This window comes from Corapipo altera, unplaced genomic scaffold (genome assembly GCF_003945725.1).
Source record: "Corapipo altera isolate COAL_440 unplaced genomic scaffold, ASM394572v1 202, whole genome shotgun sequence".
Lineage (NCBI taxonomy): Eukaryota > Metazoa > Chordata > Aves > Passeriformes > Pipridae > Corapipo > Corapipo altera.
The window spans coordinates 923,316-941,105 of NW_020884980.1; the positions used below are offsets into that span (position 1 = coordinate 923,316).

The 17,790-nt window shown below is 50.0% G+C and overlaps 1 protein-coding gene across 8 annotated transcripts in view; it reads right to left on the minus strand.

Annotated features, from left to right (window-relative positions):
- The window catches only part of PPP1R12B (protein phosphatase 1 regulatory subunit 12B), a 132,746-nt gene that overhangs the window by 5,103 nt on the left and 109,853 nt on the right, over positions 1-17,790 (minus strand). For 5 of the 8 annotated variants that reach the window (XM_027665676.1, XM_027665682.1, XM_027665681.1 and 2 more), the window contains 6 exons: positions 10,560-10,576; positions 9,930-10,077; positions 9,240-9,344; positions 8,906-8,959; positions 7,772-7,822; positions 1,926-2,106 (listed from right to left, as the gene is read on the minus strand). In XM_027665676.1, coding sequence (XP_027521477.1) covers positions 1,972-2,106; positions 7,772-7,822; positions 8,906-8,959; positions 9,240-9,344; positions 9,930-10,077; positions 10,560-10,576 — 510 coding nt within the window. In that variant the 3' untranslated portion in view covers positions 1,926-1,971. Of the gene's footprint in view, positions 1-1,925; positions 2,107-7,412; positions 7,481-7,771; positions 7,823-8,905; positions 8,960-9,239; positions 9,345-9,929; positions 10,078-10,559; positions 10,577-17,790 lie in introns of all 8 variants that reach the window. The other 3 variants (XM_027665677.1, XM_027665684.1, XM_027665678.1) reach the window with 2 other exon arrangements.

Genomic DNA, 17,790 nt, shown 5'->3' on the forward strand with positions numbered 1-17,790 from the left:
GCTGGAAACTACAGCTTTATAGGTGTCTCAGGTGTGGTGAGGAGGGATGTGGCCTAGCCCCAGGGGATGGCAAGGCTGACAGTGATGCAGTGTTGGTGTAAAGTCAGTTTTGGGCTGGAGAATGGTCTGAGCAGCAGGGCTCTGTGTTACCTGTGATACTGGAGAAGGTGGCTCCTCAGAAATTATGTGAGTTTGGGAAAATGGGGTTCTTTGAAAAGCACTGCTGCTGCCAGGGCATGGTGAATATGAAACCAGTGGCATCATTGCACAGCTGTGATGTCCACAGACACCTCTGAGCCAGGGTTTACATGTGTGAGCAACAGCCTGTGTTAGACCTACTAAAAGAGTTGAAATAAATCAGTGGAGCAGCACATGGCTCTTCCCCAGCTTGAGCCCTGCAGGGAATAGCAAACCTGAGTGAGGAGGGAAGGATGAGCCCGGCCACAGCTCAGCCAGACAGGTCACCCCTGAGCAGGGGGGGATGGAAGGGAAGTAAAAACATGGGCACTTCCCGGTAGGAGGAGAGAGGTGACTTGCAGGTGGTGAAACATCAGTTCTCTGAGTCTGGAAATGGTTTTGCCCAGTTTTCCCTCTCAGATCTCAAAGTATGTGGGGAAGAAGAATGACTCATGGCTTGTGAGAAGGAATGAGACAGGGATGGGTTGGAGGATACTTCTGCAGATTTAAAACAGAAAGGCAGTGAGATCATTGCACCTGACCATCTGCACAATCCAGGGCACACAGCACGACACTCGACTCTCCCAGCCCCTGGGACACACATGTGGGCTTGAGCTGAGACTCCTGGAAAGGGGAAGCCACAATTCCCCTGGTTAGTTTGTTTCTATGGCTAATCAGCCTTGATATAATTTGTGTGCTAAGAATAGATTTTTTTATACCGTGGTGCCACTTCCAGCCCACAAGAGCACAGTGCTTCTGTGTCTGAAGGGATCTGAATATCCCTACTAACCTGCAAAGGACAGGCAGGGCCCCAAGAAAGGAGCAGTTACAGCTTCATTTTAGCACAGAGCCAATGAAGTAGCAGGAAGGGATGTAATTTAGCTGTGTGATGTGCTAGGGCAAAGCTTAGGAAAGGGTCATATTTGGGTTTCAAACACTAATTGCCCTGCACTGGATTTAAAACAGCAGATGGAAACACAAAGCACTCCTGGTCCAGCTCCTGCTGGGTCCTCCATCCTGCACCAGCCCACAGGAGGCAGGGGGATGTTGAACCTGCTGGCTCAGACTCAAAAATCTCCATTTAAAATGAGGGAAGGAGCTTGTCCTCTTTGCTCAAGTGACCAAGAAAAACTGCTGAGGACAGCTCAGTTTGTAGTTTATCTAAAAATCCCCTTTCCGTCTAAAATGTGCACTTTTCACAACATCCCTACCAATTTATGACACTGTTCATCCTGACTTTGGATTATCTGATTTCCTGAGTGCCAGCTTCTCCCTGAACTAAGTCCAGTTAAAAAAGAATTCTATTATGAGCCGACATAAAGCATAAATCATCTATTTTCAGATGTCCAGGGTCCAGGTTGGACGGGGCTTGGAGCAATCCGGTCTAGTGGAAGGTCTCCCTGCCCATGGCAGGGGGCTGGAATGAGATGAGCTTTAAGGTCCCTTCCAATCCAAACCAGTCTGGGGGTCTATCTCCAGGCAGGGTACTGGGCATAGGGCTGCTGGCACTGCCAAGCCACCCCAAAGCCATTTCCCAGTGCTAAGCAGGCGAGGTTGGCAGCACTGCCAAGCAGAGCGAGAGCCAGCGGGATGAGCAGAGCCTCCAGCAAAGTTCTGCCATGGCAGCAGCACCATGTTTTTGGAATTCTGAGGATTCTTTGCCACAAGCTTTTGAGCCATAAGCGTCACCAGACACCCTGGACAGCAGGGAGGCGAGGGAACAGCCCGGCCAGGGAGCGGAGACCTGCCTGGAAGAGTGGAACAGGGAGGCGAGATGAGCCGGAGGGAAAGCAGCTACAGCTCCTCTGATTCTGAGGGCTTGGTGGGCAGAGAAAGTCTGGCTACGACCCGGGTCAGAGCCCTGTTCTCAGCCAGCAGTTGCTCATTCATCTGCCTCAGGGTGTGAATCTGTTTGAGCTGGTGGAGATTCTGCAGAGAGTGAGAGGAGTGGATAGAGAAATACAGAGAGAACATCACGGAGACAAACGGGCACAGAAACGTGAATTTAGTCCACAGAGAGTGAAAGGAAAAAAGAGTAAAAGAAAAATTAGTAGCAGTGAGTGCTGGATAGGGAAAACCTGTCAACACACTGAGGATGTTATGAGAACCCTCCCTTTCTCCAGGGGCTCCCAAAGCCTTAAAAAAGGTCAAATGAAGTGATTTTCCACCAAAAAGGAGGATTATATTCTAGTTTACCCAGACAGCCCTGGGACTTGGGAACTGCTGTGAGACCTATCACCATTGACTTACCACCTACACAGGCTCTGAAAGCACTGCTGGGAACTGAGAATTTCTTTAAAACTTCTTTTCTTCATGTTTCTCTAAAAGTTAAAGCAGCTGTGTAGAGCAATGAGCGATCAGAGCTCCATGGGAGATTCTAAAGGTACAGACTTGAAGCATCTACAAGTGTCACTGTCCCACAGCAGATCACAGACAGGTACTGTGCCTGCTTGTGTCCCATGTTCCTGAGTGATGCTCCTGGGTCTGCCAAGGCTCAGTCCCGCCAAAATGTTTGAGGTTTGGGGAGGTTTTTCACCTCTGCCCAAATTCAGTTCTTCTCTGGGGCTCAATTTATCTCTGACCTCCAGAGGCGGCAAGTCTGAACCTTAAGTCTCTCATTTTAGCTGGAGGAGTCTGAATGAGAGCATCTCCAACAGGAGGGATGTACCAGCCCGGCATTCCTGGTGACAAAGGCAATGGTAAGCACAGGACAGTGCAGAGATTGAGCCCCACGCTGGGGCTTGCAGAGGTACAAACTGGGCACAGATACAAACTGGACACAGGTACAAACTGGGTCTTGCACAGGTATAGAGGCAATGGGAGGTAGGGAACAGAAAAGCCACGAGGGAAGCAGAATGTGGAAATGGGACAAGCCAAGCAGACATCCCAGTGCCACACGGACGACACTGTTGCCAGTGATGCGAAAGCTAATCCATGTGCTGGACATTTACACCAACGTGGGTGCCAGCAGATGTCAGGGCTATGGAGCTGCTTCCTGAGCCATGGTCTGACCCTCCTTCCTACTCAGAACTCATCAGGCAGAAGGGCCATGAGAACAAGAACCCCTGCTGAACAAGAACCCCTCCTTCATGGTGGGGGGAGGCCCAACACTGGACAGGGGAAGGCAAGAAGGGAAATATCAAAAAGAAGAGCTGTAAGTTCAAGTGACAAAATCCCAGCTTTGAACCAAAGTAGCTCCACAAAGCACCATGCTCCTCCCCATGTCCTCTGACTTGTGAGCTCGCAGCAGCAGGAGGAAATGGAGGGAAGGGTCTCTGGGGAAGGGGATTCCTTTTTGCCATTTCGTTAGCAGAAAGAGCTCCAAGGGAGGTCACTGTCTGTGCTGAACCAGGAGCTGCACAAATAAATCTACTGCATCACAAAGAAGCTGCAATGACCACCCACCCAACCTGCACGTCTTAGGTTGCCCAGAGAAGCTGTGGCTGCCCCATCCCTGGAAGTGTCCAAGGCCAGGTTAGACTGGGCTTGGAGCAACCTGGGCTAGTGGAAGGTGTCCCTGCCCATGGCAGGGGCTGCAACAAGATTAGCTCTGAGATCTCTTCCAACCCAAACCAGACTGGGATTCCATGATGACCAAGAGCTGGCTGCAGCTGACAAGAAACCTGCTGCATCCCAGGACATTTTGTCCAAGGGCTCATTCCTGTACAAAACAGAAGTACTTTGTGTATGTCCCATCCATCAGCTCCATTCTTAGCTGCCCAAAAGCACTACCTCTGCTCCTCATGAAGGAATCAAAACACCCTGTTGAAATGCTTTGCAAAACCAACAGAAGCAAGGTGGGGAGTGCGGGGAGCCAGCAAAGTATGGGGCTTGAGCCCCCTGAGATCATCAAACTGACAAAGCAGCTCCTTGGACACACCAATGCAATTCTGACACTGGATAAATCAACAGGTCCCGAGACAGAGCTACGGGCAACAAACTGCAGGAGAGCTGCAGGGACGCTTCAGCAGTGAGATCTGCACTCACCACATCCCATCCATCCATCCATCCATCCATCCATCCATCCATCCATATATCCATATATCCCTTCACCCGCCCGAGCTGTGCTGGCTGCCTGTGCACCAGAAGCTGCCAGTACAACCAGAGGATGGTTGTACTGGAAGAGTCACTTCTTTTGGTGGTACCAAAGGCAGCTGAGGTCACTTGGTCTGTTCAGACTGGAGAAGAGAAGCCTGAGATTAGACCTCATTGGGGTTTGCAGCTTCCTCATGAGGGGCAGTGGAGGGGCAGCTCCGATCTCTGCTCCCTCTGAGCAGTGACAGGACCCGAGGGAACAGCTGGAGTTGTGTCAGGAGAAGTTTAGGTTGGATATCAGGAAAAGGTTCTTCCCCCACAGGGTGGTTGGGCACTGGAATAGGCTCCCTCAGGCAGTGGTTACAGCCTCAAACTTGCCAGAGCTCAAGGAGTGTCTGGACAATGCTCTCAGGTACATGGTGTGACTCTTGGGGTCCTGTGCAGGGCTAAGGGTTGGACTCGATGATCTCTGTGTGTCCCTTCCAGCTCAAGAGATTCCATGATTCTACGATACCATGGACAATAAGCATCCTCTGTTTTACCACAGGGCTCACAGCTGGCAGAAAACATCCAACATATGTAAAATGAGGTGTTGTGCTACGCGAGGTGGAAAGGATTGTGATCATTTCAGAGACCACCTTTGTTTTTCCACACCAACATAGCACAAAACCTCAGCATGGTCCCATCAGCCACCACTCAGCCTCAGCATGCTGCACAGCCCACAGGAGGGATCATTTATGTAAAAATGTACATATGCTGCAGGTAGGTCAGGCTCCTATTTATCCAAGAAACTCAGCAAAGGCTGGGAAGCTGGGACTGAAGCCAAGAGTGAAGACCAGGATCTGGATGATACTGCTGTGATTGCTTATCACTCTGCTTGATACTTGGCTTAGCCAAAGCAGGTCTCTCAGTTCAGCTGTACTTGCCTTCAGGTAAAGGATTTTGTGCCTGTAACACTGGGGGAAACAAAAACGCCCGGAGCGTGCACGATGGCCGAGGCCAGGAGCTGCTATGGAATAAAGAAGCTTCTGTGACCTTCAAGAAAAATTGCTCTGTTCAGTTGGGACCTTGGGCACTTGGCACTGAATTCAGCTCAGTGCAAATGTTAATTTTCTTTCTCCTGTCTCAGCCAAGGTTCTGGATCTCCAGTCAAATTCTGCAGTCGCTCAGGGAAATGCTGCACCACTCTGTCACCTTTGCAAGAGCAGGTCTGAGGAGCAGCTCTGCCACCAAGGTTCTTGAGATTGCTGAGCCCATCCCACTCCTCTGCACTTCTTGATGGCTTTGTTAGCAGGGGTTACACTCAGGACAGGAACAAAGCTCATTGCCTCAAGCACAGCCTGAAGTACAAAGCATTTTTGTCACCTGTGCCTCCTCTTCCTCACAAGGAGAGGAGAATCCTGGCCAGGACATCTGATGTGTGGAACTGGATATACACTACCCAGGATCAAGTAGCTGGATGCGAGCCTTGCTGGATCTGTTTGATTCAAAGACTAGTGGAAAGAATCCCCCAAACCAACCTGAGACCTTATCACCTGGCAAGTTTGGTTGTTTCCAACTGCTGAATAACCTTCCATGTTCAAGGAAACTGGTGGATTTGCTTACTCCTTTCCAATTCCTTGTTTATTCCTTCTGACTCTGCTTGACAGCTACTCAGGCAGGTATGAAAGTCCAACCAGAACTAACAGATTTTTTTCCTGGCTCAATTCCCACACTGGGGACTAACAGGGATGCTCTGTGGAGGTTATCTCACTGCAGGCAAACACAGCAGGGCTGACTCTCCTGCTTCAAGGCATGATGAGAGTGGACACAAAAGTGCTTTTCATATGCACAGGTCCAATTCAATACTTCTTTCTTCAGAAATCTTATACTCCTTTTTATTGAGTGGCTGTCAAAAAAGACGTCACAGTGCCCTCAGGTACTTACTCACCACGTGTTGAAGGTTTTGCAAACACTACTGAAAATGCGACAGTGCCTCAGAAGAGAGATGTTACAATTTCTTATCTATTTATTCTACTAAGAAAAGACCACTTTGGTTATTTGATGCAGCAAGAACAGTGCAGAGAGCAGAGTCAGCACCACTCTGAGGACTTGAAGCTCATTTTCAGCTGGACCACAGACTTCTTCAGCCCACACCTCTTGGGGCAGTGTGAGAACACTGTGTGCAACCTCTGGGAGTGCTACTCCTTCTGCACCACCTTGGCTTCCATCACTCTGCAGCTCTGGATTATCCAAACCAGAGGTGTTCTGGCTGTGTCCAACAGTCCCTACAGGCACCTTCATTAATTGCTCTCCAAACCAATATCAATGTTCCCAAACAGAGAAGCCACTAGAGGACACCACCTTGTCTTCTTACTCCACGGGCTGAGCTGGTTTGCAGTGATCTGGAGAGCTGAAGGACCAACACAAATTGCTCCTGCCTGTGTTTCTCTTGAAGGTCACAATTCTGTAATTACAGGAAGGTCTCACTGCAGATAAAGGTTGTTACCTGCTCACTGAACAAAGAGGTTGGAATTTAGGCATATCAAATCCTTTCTTCTCCCCCTCCTGGTTTGAACATCCACACTTATTTTCTCCTCTGTGAGGGAACAAGAGCCTTTACAGAAGACTCCACCACATCATTCTGCTACTAATCACAGCAGAAGATGCAGTACAAGCCACTGATCCTTTCAAAGCTTCAAATAGAAACACAAAGTTGGAACCTCCTCCAGAATGGCAGGAACTCATTTCCACCAGCGAACCAGGAGAGCTCTCAGGTGGGTTCTTCTGAAAGCAGCTTAGTCCCACCTGGGTCATGCTCAAAGAGAACAGAAGCATGGGCACAGAGCAAAGGGGACATTCATTCTGTGAACATGAGCGTTAAAACACAGCGTAACACGATGTGATGCTGCAAAACCAGTGTGAAATTTTAGGTGCACAAAGGCAGCAAGATGCTGCCTCCTGCTCTGCAGTGCTCAGCCCCTGCTCCCAGGGCAGGAGAGAACCATCCTCGAAGCAGGACCATGAGAGAGAGAACACGATGGTGGCAATGGCTTGTGACACTAAGCCATGCTGCACATCTCACCAGGAAGCAAATTCATCTTTGCTGAAATTATCACAGGCCTCCACAGCCTCCCAGTGACATGCTTTGGGGACACAATCACTCTGTGTTTTATCCTGGCCAGTGTGCGTGAGCTCAAAAGCCAGCTTTGTCTTCTTACCCATCCGGAGAGAACTTCAGCGGCTTAACTTGGGCTGCAGACTAGTCAGAGCACAGGGGGTCAGCACACTGGAACTCAGCGATGCCACAAAAGGTTAGTTTGGGAGGGCATTTAAGGAGAACAGCTTTTACCATTCTCAGATCAAACAGCAGAACAAATCAAACATAGGAGCAATCAGATGAATGAGAACAGGACAGTTTATTAGCATTCCATGTTTGGAGAACAGGGCCGTTGAAACCTGACTGCAGAAAGGAATGTGGGTCCCCTCCCACGGACACCTTTAATATCCTCCTCCTGGGCGACAATCCCAAAAGACATGAATACAAAATGGAATAGACACAGTGAAGATTATTTCTTACCTTCATCTCCTCCTCCATTTCAGAGAGTTTCCGCTCCAGGGCTCGCTTCTCCTGTTTACAAGGATTCATAACAAAGAGGGTCACAAGATTTGAGAAGAAAAATTTACAGTATATTTTCTTTTAAAGAAAAATAAGGGTCTTGTATTTCTGTAGGAGCATTCACTGAAGAGCACCCCAAAGCAAGGCAGAGGCTGCAAAGCTGTAAAGCTGACTGCCTTAGGTGTATTGTGGAAAATGAGGATTACACAAGTAGGCTCTGCCATGTGAGTGCTGGTGGTGCCCTCAGCTAGAGCCTGTGCCAGAGTGCAGATCTGGATGCCTCCAATGATTTTCCCAAAATGAGGGGGCTCACAACACCCCAGGGACGTGCCCTGAGAAGGGAGAAATAGGAAATGTGGGTCAGGAACAGGATTTACACTCTCTGCCCCACTCCTTTGCCCTCTGCAAAGGGACATAAGGTCAGGACAGTGAGGAAAATGCAGCTGCTGGATATGGCTGTGCATGATGAGTTTTGGGTCACTTTTTGTCCCCAGCGTACTTTGTCCAGGGATTCATCAGTGCAAAATGCATGAGCCATCCTGGAAACAGCTAATGCCATCTTCACTGAGAACAGTCGGGCTCTTTTTTACTCTCTAATTCTCAGAAAGCTGTATTTGTGGCTCTTGTGACCCTAATTCAACAAAAATCAAGCTGGATGTTGCCATAACTTCAACAAGACCAAGTGGAAGGTCCTGCCCCTGGGTTGGCACCCCCTGGTATCAACCCAGGCTGGGGGATGAAGAGATTGAGAGAAGCCCTTCAGGCTTTTGCTTTGTTGCCCCACCACGCCAAACCAGTCTTTATTTATAAAGGATCAAGAATATTCTAAAGCATAATGGACCAACAGTCTCTTAGTGTGATACAATCCGTTGGTCTGCAGTTTCCTATAACGAAAGAGAGAAATCAGAATGAAGCTGATGTGCAGAGAAGAGCAGCAGAGTCTCAGGCCCTGAAAAGGTCAGAACACAATTATCACTGCGAGCTGGCAAAAATATAACTTATCTTTTAATTAACGCTTTCCTTCTAGAAATGACTCTGCCCTGCACAGCAACACGAGGCAGCGACTGCGACTCAGAAGAAAGCAGAGACACGTACCCTCTTCTCCATCTCCAGCATGCTGGACCGGTCAGAAGTTTTCTCCTGTTTCTGCTATGGAAATTAAAAATAGAAAGTGATTAAACCCGAGAGCACTCACAGGGTGCGGCACAAAGGCTGAGACAGCCCACAGATGCTCCTGCCCGGAGAGGCAGCAAGTCTTTACAGAATCACTCACTTATTTCTGTGCATAACAACAGTCTCTTCCACAGCACCTTCCCTCCCAAGAGCATCCTTCCAGGAGCTCCCCCCTCCTTTTCCCATCCTGGAACAAGTGTTGGTTCATCATGGGCAGTATTCAGTTCCTCCAGTCAGGACCTGGATTTTCCCTTACCTGGGCTGCTTTTTCCAACTTTGCTTTGATGTCAGCCAGCTCAAGCTGGGCTTCTTGCAGCTTTGACTTCAGCTTTTGATTTTCAGACAGAGCGCTCTCGTACAACTGAAACATAAAACAAGAGCTCAATTACCCAGGTTGCTCCTTGTTAATTAACCCTGTCCTGCTGTGCTGCTCTGAGCAGACATGTGCCCTCAGCACTGAGCTGTGGGGTTGCATTTGATCCCCCACATCAGGAGATGAGAATAAGGGCAAACAGAACCAGCCTGGATGCTTTACTCGTGTTTTTGCATGAAATAAGAAAATAGCTGTCGAATTTTGTAGGGAGTTTAAACACAGGCAAGAGGCAAAGAAAAGGGATGTTTTTAGTTTAGGTAATTCTTTACTCAGAGGGTGGTGAGGCTGCCCTGAGAAGCAGTGGCTGCCCCATCCTTGGAAGTGTTCAAAGTCAGGTTGGACAGGGCTTGGAGCAGCCTGGGCTAGTGGAAAGTGCCCCTGCCCATGGCAGGGGGTGGAACGAGATGAGCTTTAAGGTCTCTTCCACCTAAATCATTCTGTGATTCCATGAAACAGGTAAAATGAAAATGAACTTTCTCTCTGTCTTCCCACAGACTCTCAGGGCAGGTTTCTGCAGCAACAGGCAGGTTCTGTGGTGTGTGTGATGACAGTAATACATTTAAGAAGTCCTACTTTTTTATAGTCCCTGTTACTCTCCTCCTCCGCGCGGCTGCTGAGGGCAGCGAGCCGGTTCTCCCGCCGGCTGTAGGCACTGGAGCGGCTGGAGGCACGGTCACTGTAGGACGAGTCACTGGTGCTGGGGTTCGTAGCTGCTTCCAACCTGGAACAGGATGAAGATCCAGCACCGTGGAGCTGCTGTAACTTGGAAAAGCCGGCACGGACCCAACTGGTTGGGACTGGAGGCTGTGGCAGTCCCGGCTGAGCCGGGGCTTTGGGATGGGTGGGAGCATCTCCATCTGCTGCTGGGACCCACAGTCACCACCCAATAACAACAGGAAAACACCCCCTGGGCACTGCCCACCCATGGGCAGTGATTTCCCATGGACCTCTTATCTCCATAGTGGGAAGAGGCTCCATTTCTAACAGGCCACTGATGGTTTTTCGTCCCTTCGTTAGGGAGCAGAGGACAGAAGTAAACTGACCCCACAGCTGAGCTCAGGAAAGAACCCAAATGGCCAGTACTAGACCAGATGTGCACTCCCCCGTGCTTCAGGGGACAGGGTTTGGCTTCAAAGCCATACAAAAACATGCTGTCAATAAATATTACATAGGAAAAAAAAAAGAAAAAAAGAAAACCCTTACCTGGAAAGTCTTTCATGCTGAAGGGGGGAAAGAAAAAGGAAAGAAAAAGGGAATTAATAATGAGGAGAATTAAAGGTTCAGTTCAACAACTGCAGAGGTGCAAGGCAGCAGCAATTTCCCACCTCTGATACCAGCACCCAGCTCACACCAGGCTACACAGAGATTTCCCAGCACAAACTAAGAATCTCCAATCCCTGCCTGAATCTTCATCTGCCTCAGTTCCTCTGAAGCATTTCAAGATTTACTTTCTTTTGCTCCCCTAAGAAATCCTGAACCTTGCTCTTCAATTCCTCATTTCCACAACTGAAATCCTTTCCTTCGAACCCAAACTTATCTACTGTTTCCCTTTTTCAGTGAAGTTATTCTTCCTGCCTTTCATCCCTGTCCTGTGTGTGATGTGCATGAGGGGGATTAACAGACACAGGGAGCTCCTAGCATGTTTGTGTTGAACTTCAGGAAATCACAAACGCTGTTTTTCTCTCCATGGGCAAGTACTCCTTGGAGTAAAGCTTCACCACGGCTTGGAGAGACACAACAGCAGCTGCAGGAGGGCGGAAGAAGACTCTTAAAGCAGGTGGACATGCTGGTTGAAGCCTGTGGTACGTTCTTCTTTCTCTATCAACATCCAAACCTCTCCATCGCCTTTGGACATTGAGGGGTTGGAGTGTGTCCACAGAAGGGAATGGAGCTGGGGAAGGGGCTGGAGCACCAGGAGCAGCTGAGGGAGCTGGGGGGGCCTCAGCCTGGAGAAAAGGAGGCTTGGGGGGAACCTTCTGGTTCTCTGCAACTCCTTGACAGGAGGGGGGAGCCAGCGGGGGTCAGGCTCTGCTCCCAGGGAACAAGGGACAGGACAAGAGGAAATGGCCTCAAGTTGTGGTAGGGGAGGTTTAGATTGGATATTGGGAAAAATTTCTTCATGAAGAGGGTGCTCAAGCCCTGGCACAGGCTGTCCAGGACAGCAGTGGATGCCCCATCCCTGGAATTGTTCAAAAAAGATGTGATGTGGCACTTGTGACATGGGTTAGTGGCAAACATGGGGAATGGTTGGGCTCGATGATCTTAGAGGGCTTTTCCAACCTTAATAATTCCATGATTCTATGAATATCCTACAGAGACTGGTTGTGGCAAACCACTGTTTTAATACAGTTTTCTGGATCAGACAATTCTTTCCCACAATTGCAGAAATCCAGTGGTGATGGCATTGCTGTCCTGCAGGACAGTCACCTCCTCCATGAGGTTTCTCTCTATCTGACAGATATTTACTCAAATTCCAGATGCATTCCAATTCTTTATAGTCCCTTGAACCAGAAATCGAGCCCAATATTCCTCTGCTGATTTATCAGCAGCACCACTGCTCTGACAAACCTCCCACAGGCACTTCCAGCCATTTCCCTACGTCCTTTTTAATAAAGAGTCAACACAAAGGAACCACAGAGCAGACGAGGGGTCAGGCTTTTAGTGCCCAGACACGCTGGTGCTGGAGCTTGCACTCCCAGCTACACCAGTAAATCCTGTGCTAATGCCTTGCTGGGGGGCAGACTTGCTGCCTGTCTGGCACCTCAGGGCTTGAACACTTCAGACCTCCTGCTCCAACCTGGCACCGCTGCCTCTGATCCTGGGCACGGATCTGGGAGCACATGCCATGGAGAGAGGAATTAACTCACCCCATTATATGGAGGAGAAGGGTGGACAAGTGACCCTGTCGCTGGGTATCTGTCGATCGGGTCCCGGTCCAAGGGGGGAAGAAGACACACAACACACATGAGGATGGTGAGACAAAGGGATGTCTGCCTGTTCAGAGCAGCAGGCAGCCTTTTATTAGGTTTTTCTACCTCTTCTTTCTCACACATATAACATAAACATCTTTCTACACAAATACCAAGGAATGTGCTACTGCATACAGCTCAAGGCTGTGTCCATGGGGATTATCTGGTTGGCTTCACTGCTCCCATGAAAAACGGCCTAACACTCCACAAGACTCCAAAGTCCTCAGACTTCAGTTGTGGGGCTGTGACTTCCCCCCACATTGTGCTGTCCAACTCTCAGGGCTGCTTCCATGGGAATAGGCAGCCACCTCCACCTTTCTCAGGGGAACGGTCTTACTCCCCTCAATGCCTCCAGCTCTTCCGCTTCCAGGGGGCCCAGGGGTTCCATGGGCCTGCCATCTCCCCCCACATGACCCGGCCAAGTCTCCACTCAAAGCCAGAGGAGCATGGGGGCAAGTCCCTGTCACTGCCTGTCAGGATATGGGGACCAGCTACCTATTACTTGTACCTGGTTAGGAAGTTTTCAGTCCATTCCATACTAAATGTAACTCTCATCTTGGATCTGATTCAAGACAGGAGTGTCCCCAGGGAACCTGCACTCCCTGGGCTCTGCAGCACAGCCTCTGACACGCGACACGGGAGCTGCCCAGGGCCAAAGAAATTAACTGAAGGGACCTGGCATGAATGAAACCTTGTGCATGGACAACACACTCAGCAAAGCTCCTGTGTGCAAAGCTCAAAAGGACAAGCAAGCCCTGCTATGAATCAACACGTTCTCCCTTGAGCTGTGCCCGTAGGGCCACCCTCAGCCGGGCTCTTGGGTGGGTACAGTGCCAGCCCCACCCTGTAGACACTGTCACTAAAACCCTGAGCTCGTCCCAGCCCACAATTATTTTGTTTGCTCTGACCCTCTCTCTTCTTTGCATCTTACAGGTGAAAAACCTCCCAAGGAAGACAGCAGATGACCTTCCACCACGGCTAAGCTGCACTGCACCTCCACAAGCCACGTCAGATTCTGTCTGGGAAGCATCTCAGGGGACTCAATGCCTGGCAGCTGCCTCACGTCGTGACAGGGACATGGGAGTGCTTGTCCCAACATTCATGGCTTGGGCCACGCTCTGGATGAAGCTCAGAGGCAGCAAGTTGGGACACAGTTTCTGTACAGCTGGTCTCCAGCACGGGGCTGTTGTTACAAAGACAGACCATAAATCCAACCACATCCTGAGCTCATCCCACAGCGTGGGCAGAAGGAGAGTGGGGGATTCTGCCCCTCTGCCCTGCTGAGGTGAGACCCCACCTGCAGAGCTGCCTCCAGCTCTGAGATCCCAATAGAAGAAGGATGTGGAGCTGTTGGAGCAAGTCCAGAGATACTCTGAGAGTGGAAGCCCCTCTGCTCTGGAGCCAGGCTGGGAGAGCTGAGGGTGTACTGGCCACAGAAGAGAAGGTTTCAGGGAGACCTTAGAGCCCTTTCAGTGCCTAAAGGGACTCCAGGAGAGCTGGAGAAGGACTTTGAACAAGGGATGGAGTGACAGGACAAGGGCAAATGGATTCCCACTGCCAGAGGGCAGGGTTAGATGGGATATTGGGAAGAAATTCTTCCCTGTGAGGGTGATGAGGCCCTGGCACAGGTTGCCCAGAAAAGCTGTAGCTGCTCCATCCCTGGAAGTGTCCAAAGCCAGGTTGGATGTGACTTGGAGCAACCTGGGATAGTGGAACTCCATGGTAGGGGAACAGAATGAGATGAACTTTAAGGTCCCTTCCAACCCAAACCAGTCTGGGTTCTACGAAAGATTTCCTGTTTTCAGCCATGCACAAGCTGATCTTACCATGGTGCTCTATTAGCTGAGCTTTCAACATTTGCTTCTTAAACCCCTCAGCAGCTTGACAGCTCCTTTTGAATTCTGGCCCAATGACCCAACCTTCCCTGAAGACTGGGAGAAGGGAATTAGGCAGTGATTAACGAGCCTCTTGTTGAAAGTTATTTGTGCACTTTATGCTAATCCCCTTCAATGGTGACTTTTGTTAGGATGACAAATGGTTGGGTAAGTAATCCACTCCATAGCAAGCCTGAATTTATTTCAACAAACACACCTGCCAATGGATTTGAACAGTGCTGGAAATCCCCACGTGGCTGAGCAAGGCCACGTGGAAACCAGGCACTGAACCCGAGCAGGTGCCCTCACCAGCCTGGCCACTTGCAGCACAAGGAAAAACCACTTTTGTTCCGTTTTTTCCTCCAAAGAAACTAAAATTTCCATAGGCAGGGGAGAGCAGGGGCGGGATTCTGCAAAGGAATCAAGAAAGGAATCACTTTAAACATATACAGCAAAAATGGGACAAACCCAGGATTACTGTATTTACAACCTTCCTGTGATGGTTACTGAGATGGACTTGTTCAGACAGGGACTGGACTGTCTCTATGTGCCTAAAGGGAAGCAAAGTGCCAGATGAGAGGGGAGGACCCACATCATTCCTGTGCTGCTTCCAGCATTGAGCAGAGCCACCCTGCAGTGACCTGGAAACATGGAATCACAGCATCACTCAGGTTGGGAAAGCCCTCTTGGATCACTGAGTCCAACCCTGTTCCCAGGTGTCACATCCACTTGCTTTCTGAACACATTCAGGGATGGTGACTCCATCACTACCCTGGGCAGCCTGTGCCAGGGCCTGACCAGCCTTTCAGGGAAGAAATTTTCCAAAAGATCCAATCTAAACCTCCCCCGGTGCAATTTGATGCCATTTCCTCTTGTCCTGTCCCTTGTTCCCTGCGAGCACAGCATCCCCACCTGGCTCCCCCCTCCTGTCAGGGAGTTGCAGAGAGTAAGAAGGTCCCCCCTGAGCCTCCTTTTCTCCAGGCTGAGGCCCCCCAGCTCCCTCAGCTGCTCCTGGTGCTCCAGCCCCTTCCCCAGCTCTGTTCCCTTCTCTGGACCTGCTCCAGCACCTGCAGTCACACTGGGACAGCTCCAAACAAAACCTGGGTGTTCCTTAGTGCTCAGGGATTTCTCTCCCTGTGACTTTATCTCCCTTTAAGCTCATCTCTGCCAACAAATGACTCCAGTGCCTTCCAGAAACAGCAAAGAACCACGGGAATCGATGTGATCGCAGCCGCTGGGGAAGCTGGTGTCCATCGCTCACCTTTCAGCTTTTGGGCCTCTCTCCATGTTATTTCAGTTAAAAGTGGCATTTTTGAGAAAAAGATGATTAAGTTTGAGAGACTGAGGTGTGGAAGGCAGAGCCTGAGGGGATGTGACAGCAGCTGCTGGTGTGCCCCTACCATAATGGAAGCTGCAGAAGAGTTTTCATCAGCAGATCCTTCTTCCACTTGCTGCTGCCTTCGGGGAAGGAGGTACGATTTATTTATTTTGTTTTAAATTCGTTTCTGGATCAAGATTTTTCTGGGTTTTGCAAAAATGCCAGTGTTTGTGCTGGTATTTCAAAGAGCAGCTTACTCAGGTGGTTTGGGGGCTTTTTAAAATAATGATGGAGGAGAGATGCTGAATGAAAAATACAGGCTCCATTCTGCATCTTCTAAAAAAGGTCCCAGCTAAAAGAGGTGATGTGGAAAGTAGCAGTTCTCAGCACAAAGAGAGGCTCTGAAGCGTGAGGAAATGAGTTAAACAGAATGACAACTAAAATCTCCTGCTCCTGAGGGTGGCAGGAGGAGTCCAAGAGCAAAAGTGTGAGCCCTACGTGCAAAAAGCTACAAGTCAGCATGTGCCCAGGTGGGCAAGAAGGCCAGTGACACCTGGCTTGTGCCATCACTGGTGTGGGAGCACAACCAGGGCAGTGCCCCACGCTGGGCGCTGCTGAGGACCCACCTCAAATCCTGGGGTCAGACTTGGGCCCCTCATGACAAGAAAGACATTGAGGGGTTGGAGCAGGTCCAGAGAAGGGAAGGGGGCAGGGGAAGGGGCTGGAGCACCAGGAGTGGCTGAGGGAGCTGGGGGGGATCACCCTGGAGAAAAGGAGGCTCAGGGGGGATCTTCTCGCTCTCTGCAGCTCCCTGACACGAGGAGGGGAGCCAGGGGGGGTCAGGCTCTGCTCCCAGGGAACAAGGGATGGGACAAGAGGAAACAGCCTCAAGTTGCACTGGGGAGGTTTAGGTTGGATATTAGGGAAAATTTCTTTTCTGAAAGGGTGGTCAGGCACAGGCCGGACCTACACCTATACCAGGGAAGTGGTGGAGTCACCATCCCTGGAATTGCTCAAAAAAAATGTGGACATGGCATTTGGGGACATGGTTTAGTGGCAAACACAGTGGTGGTGAGACAACAGTTGGACTTGATGATCTTAGAGGGCTTTTCCAACCTCAATGATTCTGTGATTCCATGATTCTCTGAAACACTGACGAGGTGCTTAACTGGGACATCCCTGCCATTTGCTCAAAGAGACACAAATCTGCAGAGGCCACAGGGATGTCACATTGGAGACATATTTTGAGCACCAAACAGCTTCTTTGCCACTCAGTTCTGCCCTGTGTTTGGCCATAGAACCCTTGGAAACCCTCACCACGAGCTTCCAACCACACCTGCACTGTCAGCGCAGCCACCACCACCCCTCCCTGCACTGCCCCATCCTAAAACATCCATGAAATATTCATTCAAACTCTGGCAGCGTTGGCTCCCTGTGGAATTGATGAAGGAGGTTGTGTTTGCTTGGACGTGCTATCCCAGAGCTAGAAATTCTGAGATCAGAGTGAGAAGGTAAAGGATAAAACTCTCCTCCTTCATTGCTGGGAAGAGAAGTTGGGGCTGAACGGAGGGAATGAAGAGCTGAGGCACCACATGTGCACTTGACTAAGCTGGTGCAAGAAAGGGCTCTTCCTTTGTGATTTTTTCTTGTCAAGGTTAAAAAGGGGATGCTGAGTAACTGCTGTATCCACTGCAGTCATCATCAAATCATCATCAACAAATACCTTGGGTTTTCTTTCTTCCCCTGGCAAATTTGGAGCAGCACTGTCAGCTTTGCCCAGACTCCTTCATTTCCCTTGGGATCAAAATTTGACTAGAAACATTAAGAGCCAGGGAAGCGTTGGGTTGTGAAATTATCCTTCCACAATCTAAACAGGGTCAGAGCGCTGCAGGGTTTGGGGTGGGGGGGGGGAGACCCCAGGGAACACACAGTGCTGGAGGTGGATGTCCTGATTCAGAAACCAGCATGGCAGCTGGCGCTGAGCCCCCGGCGCTCCTCCGAGACACCCAAGGGGATGACTTTTAAAGGAAGACTAAAAAGCACAGAGCACTTGCAGGCAGGCTCACAAGCTTCTGATAATCCTTGGCTCTTAGAGCTCTCACTGGAGAGATTCCACGACCTTCCCTCCCATCCATCTCATGGTGGGCAGCAGGTCCAGGTAGTGCTGGGGTGGTGGGGAACATCGAAGGGGTGCCACTCATTTTGCCAGCTCACAAATGATTCAGCCCAGGTGGGCTGGCAGAACATCTGGGGCTGGGACCCAAGAAAAAGGG